The sequence below is a fragment of the Gnatocerus cornutus genome, unplaced genomic scaffold, assembly GCF_029298725.1.
Source record: "Gnatocerus cornutus isolate USDA-ARS CGAHR unplaced genomic scaffold, icGnaCorn1.1 ctg00000023.1, whole genome shotgun sequence".
Lineage (NCBI taxonomy): Eukaryota > Metazoa > Arthropoda > Insecta > Coleoptera > Tenebrionidae > Gnatocerus > Gnatocerus cornutus.
In genome coordinates, this window is record NW_028275375.1 from 2,263,510 (window position 1) to 2,280,745 (window position 17,236).

The window sequence follows — 17,236 nt, forward strand, 5'->3', positions numbered from 1 at the left end:
CTTTTTATCTGTTGTAGTTTCGAAGATATCAAGCATTGAACATTTATTTCAAAAATAAACATCAACTATCCGAAACTTTAAACGGCCATAACTCGGTTATTTGTTGTTGGACGTGGATTTGGAATCTGCGCGAAATTCTGCGTAAAATAAGCTATAATTCCGAAAATACGCCAGTTATCGACCGCAGGTTTTAGTCGTGCATTTTCCCAAAAAATTAAATTTTTGACTTTCGAAAAATCTAAAAACAAATTCTTATGTAAAAAAATCGCGAGAAAAACGATGGCGCAAACCGCATCTCAATATCTGTAATAGTTTCTGAGATATTGAGCACGAATTGTTTCGACCTTCAAAAATTTGGCTCTCTGGCTACAACCCAAAAATTCAAACGGCGATAACTTAGTTAATAGTTGACGAAAATTAAAAATTCTTGCGGCTTTGGATTCAGCGTGAAATTCTGCATAAAATGAGACCAAATTTCTTGAGTTTGCTTAATAAATAAACGAGACATTCGCCAAAAACTGTTTTGAAGACGTCGTTTTGGGGTGATTTTCAATCACTGTTTTCAAGATGAAAACGACGTTTAATACATTTGTGTGATACATCAGTCGAAAGAGGAGCTCAAAATCTATCAACTTGCCAAATTTGAGATCGATCGGACAAATAGTTTGAGAGTTATGGCCAAAAATTAAAAAATTGAAAAATTTTCATCGTTTGAGTCGGATTTTTTTTTGGCGAAAAATCGACTATCGAATTTTGGGCTTTTGAGCACTTTTTCTTACGTAAAATGTGCCGAGAAAAACATTGGCGCAAACCGCAACTCAATATCTCTATTAAAGTTTCCGGGATATTTAAGTTTAAAAATTAGGAAAAATTAGGAAAAATGAAAATCAACTTTCCAAAACTTTGATCAGCCATAACTCAGTTATTTGTTGTCGGATCTGAATTTCAATCCCAGATTTGGAATCTGCGGAAAATTCTACATGCACTGATGTCTAGTAACTTAAGTTTATTCCAAAAAATAAGCGAGATATTGAGATCAGAAGTTTGGCAGAGTTTTAGTCATGAATTTCCGCAAAAAATTGCAACTTTCGTCTTTTGTAAAATCTAAAAACTATTTCTTATGTAAAAAATTGCAAGAAAAACAATGGCGCAAACCGCGTCTCAATATCTGAAATAGGTTCCGAGATATCGAGCACGAATTGTTTCGAACCTTCAAAAATTTGGCCCTCTGGCGACAACCCAGAAATTCAAACGGTCATAACTCAGTTATTTGTTGACGAAAATTCAAAATTCTTGCGGCTTTGGATTCAGCGTGACATTCTGCGTAAAATGAGACCCAAATTTGTTGAGTTTGCTTAATAAATAAGCGAGACATTGGCCAAAAACTGTTTTGAAAACGTCATTTTAGGGTGATTTTCAATCACTGTTTTCAAAATGAAACCGACGTTTAATAGCTTTGAATTATACATCAGTCGAAAGAGGAGCTCAAAATCTATGTAGTGGCCAAATTTGAGATCGATCGGGCAAATAGTTCACGAGTTATGGCCAAAAATTAAAAAATTGAAAAATTTTCATCGTTTGAGTCGGATTTTTTTTTCGCGAAAAATCGACTATCGAATTTTGGGCTTTTGAGAACTTTTTCTTACGTAAAATGAGCCGAGAAAAACATTAGCGCAAACCGCATCTTAATATCTCTAATAGTTTCGAGATATTTAACTTTAAAAATAAGGAAAAATGAAAATCAACTTTCCGAAACTTCGATCGGCCATAACTCAGTTATTTGTGGTGGGATCTGAATTTCAATCATGTATTTGGAATCTGCGGAAAATTCTGCGTGCACTGATGTATAATAACTCAAGTTTCCTCCAAAAAACAATCGAGATATCGACATCAGAAATTTGGCATAGTTTTAGCCATGAATTTCCGCGAAAAATTGCAATTTTTGACTTTTGGAAAATGTAAGAACTGTTTTTTATGTAACAAATCGCCAGAAAAACGACGGGACAAACCGCATCCCAATATCTGAAATAGTTTCCGAGATATTGAGCACGAATTGTTTTGAACCTTCAAAAATTTGGCCCTCTGGCGACAACCCAAAAATTCAAACGGCCGCAACTTAGTTATTTGCGGACGAAAATTTAAAATTCTTGCGGCTTTGGATTCAGCGTGACATTCTGCGTAAAATGAGACCAAATTTCTTGAGCTTGCTTAAAGAATAAAAGAGGCATTCGCCAAAAACTGTTTTGGAGACGTCGTTTTGGGGTGATTTTCAATCACTGTTTTCAAGGTGAAAACGACGTTTAATACATTTGTGTGCTACATCAGTCGAAAGAGGAGCTCAAAATCTATCTACTGGCCAAATTTGAGATCTATCGGACAAATAATTTACGAGTTATGGAAAAAAAAAATAAATAAAAATTTTCATCGTTTGAGTCGGATTTTTTTTTCGCAAATAAACGACTATCGAATTTTGTGGTTTTGAGAAAATTTTCTAACGTAAAATGGGCCGAGAAAAACAATGGCGCAAACCGCATCTTAATATCTCTGATAATTTCCGAGATATTTAACTTTAAAAATCAAGAAAAATTAGGAAAAATGAAAATCAACTATCCGATACTTTGATCGGCTATAACTCAGTTATTGACATAACTCAGTTATGCGGAAAATTCTGCATGAAATGAGCTATAATAACGCAAAAATAAGCGAGATGTCGACAATAAAAGTTTGACATAGTTTTAGTCATAAATTGGGTTTGAAGAAATCAAATTTACGATTTTTGGGAAATCTAAAAATTAATTCTTAGTTAAAAAACTGCGAGTAAAACCATAGCGAAAAACCGTGAGCTCTTCTTCAAATCCGTCTTCACTAATTAGCTCCAAAAATTGTTAAGATATTCCAGAAGGTCAACATTTTCATGTGGCATTGTGTTTCAGAGACAAAGTAAAAACGCAATTTGCATTATTATCTGTTGAACGACCTTCAATTAAAAAGAAGTGATACGCACAATTTCCTTTATGTTTTGATAGAATAACAGGGAAAACGATCCTACATAAAAATTACTTAAATTGTTGCTAATTAATTAATAATTGCACCGGAAAATCCCTCGACAAATTTACTAAATGGCTCTTTATGAATTGCAATGTAATAATTAATTTGATGATTAATTGTAAAATATCATGAATCAGAAATTTATACAGAATGATAAACGAACTTTGAAATTTTTATTTTAAGAAAGTCTGTTTATGTCAAAGCGTCTTTAAATTAATAATGACATTGAACAGTGCTGCCAACTGATTTCAAATCTGCAGCACGTACTTTTGTTTTTATTTAATTTTTATTTAGAATAAGTAAACCCTTACATTTTTTGCGGCCTCCGCTTTTTTTTATTTGGAAAAGAAATGTTTGTATAGCATAGTACATGTAAGTGCTTTACTATTTTTAAGCATATTAGTCACCCACATTTATTATTTAAAACAGGAAAGCATTGTTCGCCGCGAACTTGAGTTTCCCAGCTGCATTCACCATTGAATATTTAATGCAAGCAAACAGTTTTCGTTTCGTTGTATTGATTGTTGTAGAAAATTCATAAAAGTTATGCTCAAGAAGCGATTATTGGTGACGTCGCCACTTGTATTTGTGACCGCTGTGAAATTGCACGTTTCCATCGCATTAATTACCACCTCTCGCCTGCGAAAGGAAACGAATCGTCTGTTTTCCCCGCAGCATTTCTCACCATCGATGAATATTAATATCATCAGTCATCCCGTTGTCGTTTTTCCGTTGTAAACGGGAAATCGGTCTAATAAGTCTCGCGTCAAGTGAATTGGCGGAGCAAGTCAAACAAGCAATCGACGTGATTGGCAGCGCAAGAAGGGTCCGTTTGTACAGATTAATCACCATCGGGCCGTATAAATGGTCCGGTGATCCCTTTCACGTTGGCCACTTGAACGACCTTTCGACTGTCAATGTCGCGTCATCCACTATCTTAATTACCGGGCGGAGTGCCGACACGAGTGCCCATCCAGACATTAGTCGATTCGCAAATAAAGCTGCCGCATGAAAGGATTATTTGGGGAAGTGACAAAGCTCGCGGATTTGACGCCGTCACAACGAAATATTAGCGACTTTGTGCAAAGATAAATATTTTAAATTAAGACTGGAGCTGCTTTATGAAAAGCTTTAGTTTAAAAGGTTTGGGCGAGGATTAAGCGTACAGTGGCGGCGGCCGGATTCTTTAATTGCGACGGTGATCTGCCACCAGTACTTGATTCTTAAATTTTGTTATTTATGACAGGTGCCGACATCACACGGATGTATAATAACTCAAAAAATAAACGAGATATCGACATCAGAAATATGGCATAGTTTCAGTCATGAATTTTCGCGAAAAACTGCAAACTTTCGATTTTTCGAAAATCTGAGAACTATTTTTATGTAAAAAATTGAGATAAAAACGATGGCGCAAACCGCATCTCAATATCTGCGATAGTTTTTGAGATGTTGAACACGAATTGTTTCGAACCTTCAAAAATTTGGCCCTCTGACGACAACCCAAAAATTCAAACGATCATAACTCAGTTAAAAGTTGACGAAAATTAAAAATTCTTGCGGTTTTGCATTCAGCTTGACATTCTGCGTAAAACGAGCCGAAATTTGTTGAGTTTGCTTAATAAATAAACAAGGCATCGGCCAAAAACTATTTTGAAGAGGTAATTTTGGAGTGATTTTCAATCACTGCGTTTAAGGTGAAGACAACGTTTAATACCTTTGTGTTATACATCAATCGAAAGAGGAGCTCAAAATCTATCAACTGGCCAAATTTGAGATCGATCGGACAAATAGTTTATGAGTTATGGCCAAAAATTAAAAAATTGAAAATTTTTCATCGTTTGAGTCGGATTTTTTTTTCGGGAAAAATCGACTATCGAATTTTGGGCTTTTGAGAACTTTTCTCACGTAAAATGAGCGATAAAATCAATGGAGCAAACCGCATCTCAATATCTCTGATAGTTTCCGAGATATTTAACTTTAAAAATCAGGAAAAAATGAAAATCAACTATCCGAAACTTTGATCGGCCATAACTCGGTTATTTGTAGTCGGATCTGAATTTAAATTCTAGATTTGGAATCTGCGGAAAATTCTGCGTACACTGATGTATAATAACTCAAATTTACTCTAAAAATAAGCGAGATATCGATATGAGAAATTTGGCATAGTTTTAATCATGAATTTTCGCAAAAAACTCCAACTTTCGACTATTGGAAAATCTAAAAACTATTTCTTATGTAAAAAATCTCTCTCTGGCAACCACCCAAAAATTCAAACGGTCATAACTCAGTTATTTGTTGTCGGATCTGAATGTAAATTCCAGATTTGTATTCAGCGTGACATTCTGCGTAAAATGAGTCAAAATTTGTTGAGTTTGCCTAAGAAATAAACAAGGTATTGACCAAAAACTGTTTGGAAGTGGTCATTTTGGAGTGATTTTCAATGTAAAAACGACGTTTAATACATTCGTATTATACAGGGTGTTCAAAAAATAGCGGACCAACTGATAAGAACGTCAAACTCTAAGACACTGTGAATTAGAAAAGCTGCTTAAAATTTTTATTTGAAGCTTTGTACGGGAACAATATAAGTTTAAATATTGCGAAAAACGGCAACACTGTTCTATTTTTTTGGAAATTATTATTATTATTATTATTACTATAATTTTGTGACCAGAGCAACACTACAATTATTAATAAATCATATAATTGGTTACTATGGTTTAGCTTTGATAACACCTGACCAGTAAAAGTCACAAAGTAGATCAAGAGCCATTTTTTGTTCTTTTCTTGGTGTGCGAATAGTTCTGGGTCGTCCATGATCCTGATAAATTTGGTTCGAATCGGCCCGTTTCACGTACGTTGATATACCTTGACGTTGATAAACTCGTTGAAAAGTATTCTAGAGAAATAAACTCCTCTAGTCTGTGACACCTAAAATTTTTTGACTTTTCTCAAAAAATGGTTATTGTCAGGCACTAGGCAACAAATAATTACTGAATTCTTGAAGTGAAATGTTGCCAGATTAATTTTGCGCTTTTGAGCTTAATTTTAAAAGTGCAAAATAACGATTTGTTTCAACATTTTAGGCATTTAAAGACTGTAAGTATGTAAATGTCACCCAAAACATGAACTCTAGTAGAATTTTGTAAACCTTGAGTTCATCATAAGAAAAATTTTGTGTCACAATTAGCGCCCCTTTAAGTGGCTGTAGATTTCCAACGAAGCGTTCAATAACTGAAAAAAAATAATTTAGCTACTAGTTGTTATCTGAAGATTCACGTAGTGAATAGTTGGTCCGCCATTTTTTAAACACCCTGTATATCATTCGAAAGAGGAGCTCGAGGTCTATCTACTGGCCAAATTTGAGATCGATCGGACAAATAGTTTACGAGTTATGGTCAAAAATAAAAAAATCGAAAATTTTTCATCGTTTGAGTCGGATTTTTTTTTCGCGAAAAATCGACTATCGTATTTTGGGCTTTTGAGAACTTTTTCTTATGTAAAATGAGCCGAGAAAAACAATGGCGCAATCCGCATCTTAATATCTCAAATAGTTTCGGAGATATTTAACTTTAAAAATTACGAAAAATGAGGAAAAATGAAAATCAACTTTCCGAAATATTGATCGGCCATAACTCAGTTATTTGTTGTCGGATCTGAATTTCAATCCCAGATTTGGAATCTGCGGAAAATTCTACGTGCACCGATGTATAAAAACTCAAGTTTCCTCTAAAAAATAATCCAGATATCGACATCAGAAATTTGGCATAGTTTTAGCCATGAATTTTCGCGAAAAACTCCAATTTTCGATTTTTGAAAAATCAAAGAACTATTTTTTATGTAACAAATCGCGAGAAAAACGATGCCGCAAACCGCATTCCAATATCTGGAATAGTTTTCGAGATATCGAGCACGAATTGTTTTGAACCTTCAAAAATTTGGTCCTTTGGCGACAACTCAAAAATTCAATCGACCGTAACTCAGGTAGTTGTTGACGAAAATTAAAAAATTCTTATGTTTTTGGATTCAGCGTGACATTCTGCGTAAAATGAGACCCAAATTTGTTGAGTTTGTTTAATAAATAGACGAGGCATTGGCCAAAAACTGTTTTGATAACGTCATTTAAGGGTGATTTTCAATCAATGTTTTCAAAATGAAAACGTCGTTTAATAGCTTTGAATTATACATCAGTCAAAAGAGGAGCTCGAAATCTATCTAGTGGCCAAATTTGAGACCGATCGGACAAATAGTTTACAAGTTTTGGCTAAAAATAAAAAAATTGAAAATTTTTTATCGTTTGAGTCAAAATTTTTTTTCCCGAAAAATTAACTATCGAATTTTGGGCTTTTGAGAACTTTTCCTTACGTAAAATGCGCCGAGAAAAACAATGGTGCAAACCGCATCTCAATATATCTAATAGTTTCCGAGATATTTAAGTTTAAAAATTAGGAAAAATGAAAATCAATTCCCGAAACTTTGATCAGCCATAACTCAGTTATTTGTTGTCAGATCTAAATTTCAATCCCATATTTGGAATCTGCGGAAAATTCGGCGTGCACTGATGTATAAAAATTCAAGTTTCCTCCAAAAAAATAATCGAGATATCGACATCAGAAATTTGGCGTAGTTTTAGTCATGAATTTTCGCGAAAAACTCCAATTTTCGATTTTTGAAAAATCAAAGAACTATTTTTTATGTAAAAAATTGCGAGAAAAACGCTGCCGCAATCCGCATCTCAATATCTGTAATAGTTTCCGAGATATTGAGCACGGATTGTTTGGAACCTTTCAATTTAACCTTTTCACTGCGCAATGTTTTTTGGAAAATTTTGTAACTCTGCGCGGTTTGTTAGCTCCTGCGACAATATACGTTCCGAGCAGTTGATCGGTGATCTGCCTTAGCGCATATTAACGTCTTGAGCACTTGGCCGATTAACTAGTTTTACAAATGTTCATAGAGATTTTAATTTTCCATAACGTCAATATATTAAACAAGGTAACATTGAGATGAGAGCTGATTATTATGGTAATATTACCTGGCCCTTAGTTCGTATCTACTTTTAAACTGCGTGGATAAAAAGATGCATGGAATAGATTTCAAATGAATTTTAGTCGTAGACGGATATATACGCTCTGAGCAGGGAACGGTAAAAAAAATGTATTTAAAAAAATTAAAGCCATTGTGACTATGTATTCCTCTGAGGTAGATAACCATACTTGCGTCTTCAAAAAATTACGTTTTGAGCAGTTGACCACTTGTTAATCAATGCGAATATATCCGCTCGGAGCAGTTTGAGCGAATTATTATTTTGCGGATTTTTCCGGGCCGAGCAGTGTAAAGGTTAAGAAGCAAATATTGTAGTTGTCTTGTCCCTATGTGCAGTTAAGACCCCAATTAAGTCATACACACGGTATTTGGTAGCGACTACAGTACACCCTTAAGACGAGGCATATTTGACTTCCGCCGTCCGTCATTCTTTGTGTATCTGTGGCGAGTCGGAATGGTGTTTGTCACTCTGTTATTGTAAAACTCCGGCAACTCGGCCTGATCTTTTCAATTCCACGCCGTGTCCTCTGGAGCGACGCTTAATTTGGATGCCACCGGCTCGAGGCGTAGCTGCCGCCGACAGACAGCTTTGCCTATTTAAAATTTAAAACTAAACTCGACTCTGAAGAACACTCTTTTCCTTTTCTCCAAACTTTGCTCGTTATATTCAATTAAGTGACTTGCCGATAGTTGGAGTTTTCTTCTTATTTTGATTTGTTCGCAGACCAAAGACGACGAAACGGCGCTACATTGCGCCGCCCAGTACGGTCACACGACGGTCGTTTCTTTGTTGTTGGAGCACGCCTGTGATCCGGGAATCCGGAATTGCAGGGGCGAAACCGCACTGGATTTGGCGGCGCAGTATGGGCGCCTGGAGACGGTGGAGCTTCTGGTGAGGACCGATCCCAGCTTGGTGCAGTGCTTGAAGAGGGCCGCGCCTGATACGGTCTACCCGCACACGCCGCTGCATTTGGCCAGCAGGAATGGCCACAAGTAAGCTATTCATAAATGAACATCGCCGCCTCCCTTAATTACCGACGATGCATGAAGCGCCGATCGCCGTTCTAGCGGACACAATTCGCATTTATTGTTGCTCATAGGTGTGCACGCTAAACGAGCTGTTGCACAGAAACACCCCAATGCCTGACTGCAGGTGCATCGCAGTTTTTTCTCGAGGGGGTTGATCGACTGACCCTGAATTTGATCCAGGCGGCAATTCTTCCGGTTCGACAAAGGCCTTCCTACTTCTAAAAATCAATGTGTCACCGTTCCGCGTTTTTAACTTTGATAAAGCGACGACCACGAAAAAAGAGAGCTTCGCCAATTTTGGAGGGCCATTTAGTGGACTATTTTGTAACTTCGGCAGTTTTCGTCTTAAAACTGTGAAATTTTGAGGACTTACTGTTTTCACTTGTCTTTCAACTGTGCTAAATTTCAAAATTTTTTGAGCAAAAATTAGAATTTTTTCGGAATTTTTGTTGAGAAGACGAATTAAAAATTTCTACAATTTGTTGTTAAACTCCGTAATTTTACTAGTTTTACTCCTGAAACAGTGAAATTTTGAGGTTTTGCTACTTTTCAGTTGTTTATCAACTGTGATTAATTCCAAAATTTTAGAGTAAGAATTAGATTTTTTTCGAATTTCTGTTTTTAAGACGAGCCAAAAATTCCGACTTTTTTACATTAAATTCCGTAATTTTACTAATTTTCTTTCTAAATCAGTGAAATTTGGAACTCCTAAAACAGTGAAATTTGGAGGTTTTGCTACTTTTCAGTTGTTTATCAACTGTGATAAATTCAAAAATTTTAGAGCATGAATTAATTTTTTTTCGAATTTTTGTTTTTAAGACAAGCCAAAAATTTGTACTTTTTTTACATTAAATTCCGTAATTTTAATAATTTTCTTTCTAAATCAGTGAAATTTGGAACTCCTAAAACAATGAAATTTGGAGGTTTAACTTCTTTTCACTTGCTTATCAGCTGTGCTAAAAACCGAAATTTTAGAGCAATTAGAATTTTTTAGAATCTTTGTTTAGAAGACGAACCAAAAATTTGTACTATTTTTTATTAAATTCCGAAATTTTGCTAGTTTTACTCATAAAACAGTGAAATTTTCTAGGTTTTACTACTTTTCACTTGTTTATCAACTGTGCTAAATTTCAAAATTGTAGAGCCTGAATTAATTTTTTTTTTGGTATTCTTGTTTTAAAGACGAGCAAAACATTTCTACTTTTTTACATTAAATTCCGTAATTTTACTAATTTGACTTCTAAAACAGTGAAATTTGGAGGTTTTACTACTTTTCACTTGTTTATCAACTGTGCTTAATCTGAAAAATTTAGAGCAAGAATTAGAATTTTTTTAGACATTTTGTTTGGAGCCGAGCCAAAAATTTCAACTATTTTTTATTAAATTTTATAATTTTACTAGTTTTACGCCTAAAACGGTGAAATTTGGAGGGTTTCCCACTTTTTACTTGTTTGTCAACTGTGCTTAATTCTAAAATTTTAGAGCAAAAATTAGAATTTTTGTTTTATAGACCAACAAAAAATTTCTATTTTTTTTTTATTAAATTCCGTAATTTTACTATCTTTTGTGCTAAAACAGTGAAATTTAGTGGCTTTACTACTTTTGACTTGTTTATCAACTGTGCTAAATTCCGAAATTTTGGAGCAAGAATTAGATTTTTTTGGAATTTTTGTTTTTAAGACGAGCCAAAAATTTCTACTTTTTTAAATTAAATTCCGTAATTTTACCAGTTTGAGTTCTAAAACACTGAAATTTGGAGGTTTTAGTACTTTTCGCTTATTTATCATCTGTGCTAAATTCCAAAATTTTAGAGCAAGAATTGGATTTTTTTTGGAATATTTGTTTTGAAGACGAACCAAAAATTTCTAATGTTTTTTATTAAATTCCGGAATTTTACTATTTTTACTACTAATTTTGTGAAATTTGGAGGTTTTACTACTTTTCGCTTGTTTATCAACTGTGCTAAATTTCAAAATTGTAGAGCTTGAATTAGATTTTTTTGGAATTTTTGTTTTTAAGATGAACAAAAAAATGTCTCCTTTTTTACATTAAATTCCGTAATTTTACTAATTTTACTCCTAAAACAGTGAAATTTGGAGGTTCTACTACTTTTCACTTGTTTATCATCTACTAAATTCCCAAATTTTAGAGCAAGAATTGGAATTTTTTGGAATTTTTGTTTTAAAGACGAACCAAAAATTTCTACTGTTTTTTATTAAATTCCGGAATTTTACTAGTTTTACTCCTAATTTAGTGAAGTTTCAAGGTTTTACTACTTTTCGCTTGTTATCAACTGTGGTAAATTTCAAAATTGTAGAGCCTGAATTAGATTTTTTTTTTTGAATTTTTGTTTTTAGGACGAGCAAAAAATTTCTAATTTTTTACATTAAATTCCGTAACTGTACTAATTTTACTCCTAAAACTGTGAAATTTGGAGGGTTTACTACTTTTTACTTGTTTATCATCTGTGCTAAATTCTAAAATTTTAGAACAAGAATTGGATTTTTTTTGGAATTTTTGGTTTTGAAGATGAACTAAAAATTTCTACTATTTTTCATTAAATTCTGTAATTTTACTAGTTTTACTCCTAATTTAATGAAATTTGGAGGTTTTACTACTTTTCGCTTGTTTATCAGTTGTGCTAAATTCCAAAATTTTGGAGCAAGAATTCGATTTTTTTTTGGAATTTTTGTTTAGAAGGCGAACCAAAAATTTCTACTATTTTATATTCAATTCCGTAATTTTACTAGTTTTATTCCTAAAACAGTGAAATTTGGGGGTTTTACTTCTTTTCATTTGTTTATCTATTGTACTAAAGTCAAAAATTTTAGGGCAACAAATTGAATTTTTATAAATTTTTACACAATTTCGCTTGTTCTTTCAAATTGTTGATATTATAATTAGGCGGATCACAAAAAAGCGAGACTCCATTGATATCCGAAGGCTATTTAGTTACTATTTCGATGCGTAACTTCGTCAGTTTTTATCCTAAAACACTGAAATTTGGAGGTTTTGCTACTTTCGCCTTGATTATCAACTCCGCCGAATCCCATCAAAAAACTTCCACACCATTTCGTCTTTTTTTTAACGTTGTAACGGTTAACTACGGGGATTATAATGAACGCCCTGCTCTTCCTACTGGGCGCAAGTTGAATTCCGGCCCCCCGTCGGCTTCGGCATTGTGCCCCCAGCCGCCCCCGCCGTCCCTCGGTGTGTTATGTACGCAATATGCGTGTGCTGCCATGCGAACGCGAAACCAGATTGCATACACATGCCATCGCTCCACATATTGCAGCTCATCCACCGTTCTCTAATGCGTTGCCATTCGCAAGCATCACCACAGGTGTACACCATTTAGTCAATTAATCCATGGATTTCAGAGCCGTAGTGGAGGTGCTATTGAGGGCCGGTTTCAGCGTGAACATGCGGACCAAGTCGGGGACGGCGCTCCACGAAGCGGCGCTGTGCGGGAAGGTGGAGGTGGTGCGGACGCTGCTGGAGCACGGCGTCAACACCGCCATCAGGGATTCTTATAATTACACCGTTATGGATTTGTTGAGTCAGTTTAACACCGCGCAGGCTTCGCAGGAGATCATGGGGATTTTGAAAAGTAGGTTTTGGGGGTTGAGGGAGGTTTTTTAAGGGATTTTTTTTGAAGGGCATAAAAGGGGGATCACGATAGTGGATAGTGACGGTGAGAGCATCAGTCATCCGTTTCCGACTTTGCCTAACACCGATTCGGATATAGGAAGTCCGTACGAAAATGTACGGCCCTCTTCGAAAAACGCTAGATCGAGTACTACTGACCCTTCGCCGGGGACTTCGCCACAGAGATGGGATTATCAACGACACGCCAGGCCTCCGGAAGGGTTCGAAGATCGCCGCGTTTCCGGCGTTTCCGGAATTTCCATGTAAGCATCGGCAAGTGCTTGAGCTGTCCCACTTCTTCTAGTTCAGGGAAATTATAATTATTAAGGTTTTGAAACTTTGCAGAAAGAATCTTTAGGTTTTCTTACCTAACGTGGGAGCTTCATCCCTTAAAATTGGGGTAAACACCCCCAGAAAATGTTTTCCTTATTTATCTTCCAAACCATTAATTTTAGAGCAAAAATAAAGGTAATAAAAATGTTTGAAAGTAAATTTTCTAACAAAAATGTTCTATTCATTTTTTTCCATGATTCCAAATCTGCAATTTATTTTACAAAATATTTTTTCTTTTTATTTACACCACGTTTATATTTGTTTTTTTCTGATTTTCGATTTTGCCTCAGAAATGTCTCAGAAAAACCGATTTTTCAGAAACTAACTAGTTTGCATTTAAAAAGAAATTTAATGCATAACTCATAAACTGTTGTGTCATCAATTATAAAGGTGGAATCTCAGTTTTTTATCATTTGTAGAATCTCATTCGTTTCCACATAGAGATCGGCTTTTGGAATTGTCATTAATAAATATTTTATTGACGTATAAAGAAAATTATTCACTAATTCCTAAATTGATTGATCGAAAAAATTATTTCTACAGTATGTTCAAGGAATAATTTAGTTGAACCGTAAATAACTAATAAATTGACTGCAAAATTTCAAAATTTTAGACCAAGAATCAGAATTTTTAGAAGAAAATCACTTAAAAATTTTCACTTTATTTTAAATTTTGTAACTTTTCCAATTTTCATCCCAAAAGTGTAGAATTTGAAGGTTTTACTACTTTTGACTTGTTTATCGACTGTGCAAAAATACAAAATTTTGGACCAAAAAACAGAATTTTTAGAAATTTACGTTTTAAAAACGACCTAAAAATTTTCACCACTTTATTTTAAATTCCGTAACTTTGTCAATTTTCGTCACCAAAGTTTAAAATTTGGAGGTTTTACTATTCTTGACTTGTTTTTTTAGAACTATTTATTTTGAAAACGACTTCAAAATTTTCACAACTTTATTTTAAATTCTGTAACTTTGCCTATTTTCATCCCAAAAGTGTAGAATTTGAAGGTTTTACTACTTTTGACTTGTTAATCGATTGTGCAAAATTTCAAAATTTTAGACCAAGAATCAGAATTTTTAGAAATTTTTATTTTGAAATTGACTTCAAAAAATACCGTTTTATTTTAAAAATCGTAACTTTGCCAATTTTCATCACAAAGTTGTACAATTTGGAGGTTTTACTGCTTTTGACTTGTTTATCGACTGTGCCAGAATCCAAAATTTTAGACCTAAATACAGAATTTTTAGAACTATTTATTTTGAAAACGACTTTAAAATTTTCACAACTTTATTTTAAATTCTGTAACTTTGCCTATTTTCATCCCAAAAGTGTAGAATTTGAAGGTTTTACTACTTTTGACTTGTTTATCGACTGTGCAAAAATTCAAAATTTTAGACCTAAATACAGAATTTTTAGAACTATTTATTTTGAAAACGACTTTAAAATTTTCACAACTTTATTTTAAATTCTGTAACTTTCCCTATTTTCGTCCCAAAAGTGTAGAATTTGAAGGTTTTACTACTTTTGACTTGTTAATCGACTTTGCAAAATGTCGAAATTTTAGACCAAGAATCAGAATTTTTAGAAATTTTTATTTTGAAATTGACTTCAAAAAATACCGTTTTATTTTAAAAATCGTAACTTTGCCAATTTTCATCACAAAGTTGTACAATTTGGAGGTTTTACTGCTTTTGACTTTTTTATCGACTGTGCCAGAATCCAAAATTTTAGACCTAAATACAGAATTTTTAGAACTATTTATTTTGAAAACGACTTTAAAATTTTCACAACTTTATTTTAAATTCTGTAACTTTGCCTATTTTCATCCCAAAAGTGTAGAATTTGAAGGTTTTACTACTTTTGACTTGTTAATCGACTGTGCAAAATTTCAAAATTTTAGACCAAGAATCAGAATTTTTAGAAATTTTTATTTTGAAATTGACTTCAAAAAATACCGTTTTATTTTAAAAATCGTAACTTTGCCAATTTTCATCACAAAGTTGTACAATTTGGAGGTTTTACTGCTTTTGACTTTTTTATCGACTGTGCCAGAATCCAAAATTTTAGACCTAAATACAGAATTTTTAGAACTATTTATTTTGAAAACGACTTTAAAATTTTCACAACTTTATTTTAAATTCTGTAACTTTGCCTATTTTCATCCCAAAAGTGTAGAATTTGAAGGTTTTACTACTTTTGACTTGTTTATCGACTGTGCAAAAATTCAAAATTTTAGACCTAAATACAGAATTTTTAGAACTATTTATTTTGAAAACGACTTTAAAATTTTCACAACTTTATTTTAAATTCTGTAACTTTCCCTATTTTCGTCCCAAAAGTGTAGAATTTGAAGGTTTTACTACTTTTGACTTGTTAATCGACTTTGCAAAATTTCGAAATTTTAGACCAAGAATCAGAATTTTTAGAAATTTTTATTTTGAAATTGACTTCAAAAAATACCGTTTTATTTTAAAAATCGTAACTTTGCCAATTTTCATCACAAAGTTGTACAATTTGGAGGTTTTACTGCTTTTGACTTTTTTATCGACTGTGCCAGAATCCAAAATTTTAGACCTAAATACAGAATTTTTAGAACTATTTATTTTGAAAACGACTTTAAAATTTTCACAACTTTATTTTAAATTCTGTAACTTTGCCTATTTTCATCCCAAAAGTGTAGAATTTGAAGGTTTTACTACTTTTGACTTGTTAATCGACTGTGCAAAATTTCAAAATTTTAGACCAAGAATCAGAATTTTTAGAAATTTTTATTTTGAAATTGACTTCAAAAAATACCGTTTTATTTTAAAAATCGTAACTTTGCCAATTTTCATCACAAAGTTGTACAATTTGGAGGTTTTACTGCTTTTGACTTTTTTATCGACTGTGCCAGAATCCAAAATTTTAGACCTAAATACAGAATTTTTAGAACTATTTATTTTGAAAACGACTTTAAAATTTTCACAACTTTATTTTAAATTCTGTAACTTTGCCTATTTTCATCCCAAAAGTGTAGAATTTGAAGGTTTTACTACTTTTGACTTGTTTATCGACTGTGCAAAAATTCAAAATTTTAGACCTAAATACAGAATTTTTAGAACTATTTATTTTGAAAACGACTTTAAAATTTTCACAACTTTATTTTAAATTCTGTAACTTTCCCTATTTTCGTCCCAAAAGTGTAGAATTTGAAGGTTTTACTACTTTTGACTTGTTAATCGACTTTGCAAAATTTCGAAATTTTAGACCAAGAATCAGAATTTTTAGAAATTTTTATTTTGAAATTGACTTCAAAAAATACCGTTTTATTTTAAAAATCGTAACTTTGCCAATTTTCATCACAAAGTTGTACAATTTGGAGGTTTTACTGCTTTTGACTTTTTTATCGACTGTGCCAGAATCCAAAATTTTAGACCTAAATACAGAATTTTTAGAACTATTTATTTTGAAAACGACTTTAAAATTTTCACAACTTTATTTTAAATTCTGTAACTTTGCCTATTTTCATCCCAAAAGTGTAGAATTTGAAGGTTTTACTACTTTTGACTTGTTAATCGACTGTGCAAAATTTCAAAATTTTAGACCAAGAATCAGAATTTTTAGAAATTTTTATTTTGAAATTGACTTCAAAAAATACCGTTTTATTTTAAAAATCGTAACTTTGCCAATTTTCATCACAAAGTTGTACAATTTGGAGGTTTTACTGCTTTTGACTTTTTTATCGACTGTGCCAGAATCCAAAATTTTAGACCTAAATACAGAATTTTTAGAACTATTTATTTTGAAAACGACTTTAAAATTTTCACAACTTTATTTTAAATTCTGTAACTTTGCCTATTTTCATCCCAAAAGTGTAGAATTTGAAGGTTTTACTACTTTTGACTTGTTTATCGACTGTGCAAAAATTCAAAATTTTAGACCTAAATACAGAATTTTTAGAACTATTTATTTTGAAAACGACTTTAAAATTTTCACAACTTTATTTTAAATTCTGTAACTTTCCCTATTTTCGTCCCAAAAGTGTAGAATTTGAAGGTTTTACTACTTTTGACTTGTTAATCGACTTTGCAAAATTTCGAAATTTTAGACCAAGAATCAGAATTTTTAGAAATTTTTATTTTGAAAT

General features: G+C 32.9%; 1 protein-coding gene across 1 annotated transcript in view; it reads left to right on the plus strand.

Annotated features, from left to right (window-relative positions):
* Nucleotides 1–17,236, plus strand: part of LOC148166344 (ankyrin repeat and sterile alpha motif domain-containing protein 1B-like) — a 36,927-nt gene that overhangs the window by 5,065 nt on the left and 14,626 nt on the right. Inside the window, exons 4-6 of the mRNA XM_088048493.1 lie at nucleotides 8,822–9,090; nucleotides 12,507–12,736; nucleotides 12,785–13,037. Of these exons, the coding sequence (XP_087904619.1) occupies nucleotides 8,822–9,090; nucleotides 12,507–12,736; nucleotides 12,785–13,037 (752 nt within the window). The remainder of the gene's footprint in view (nucleotides 1–8,821; nucleotides 9,091–12,506; nucleotides 12,737–12,784; nucleotides 13,038–17,236) is intronic.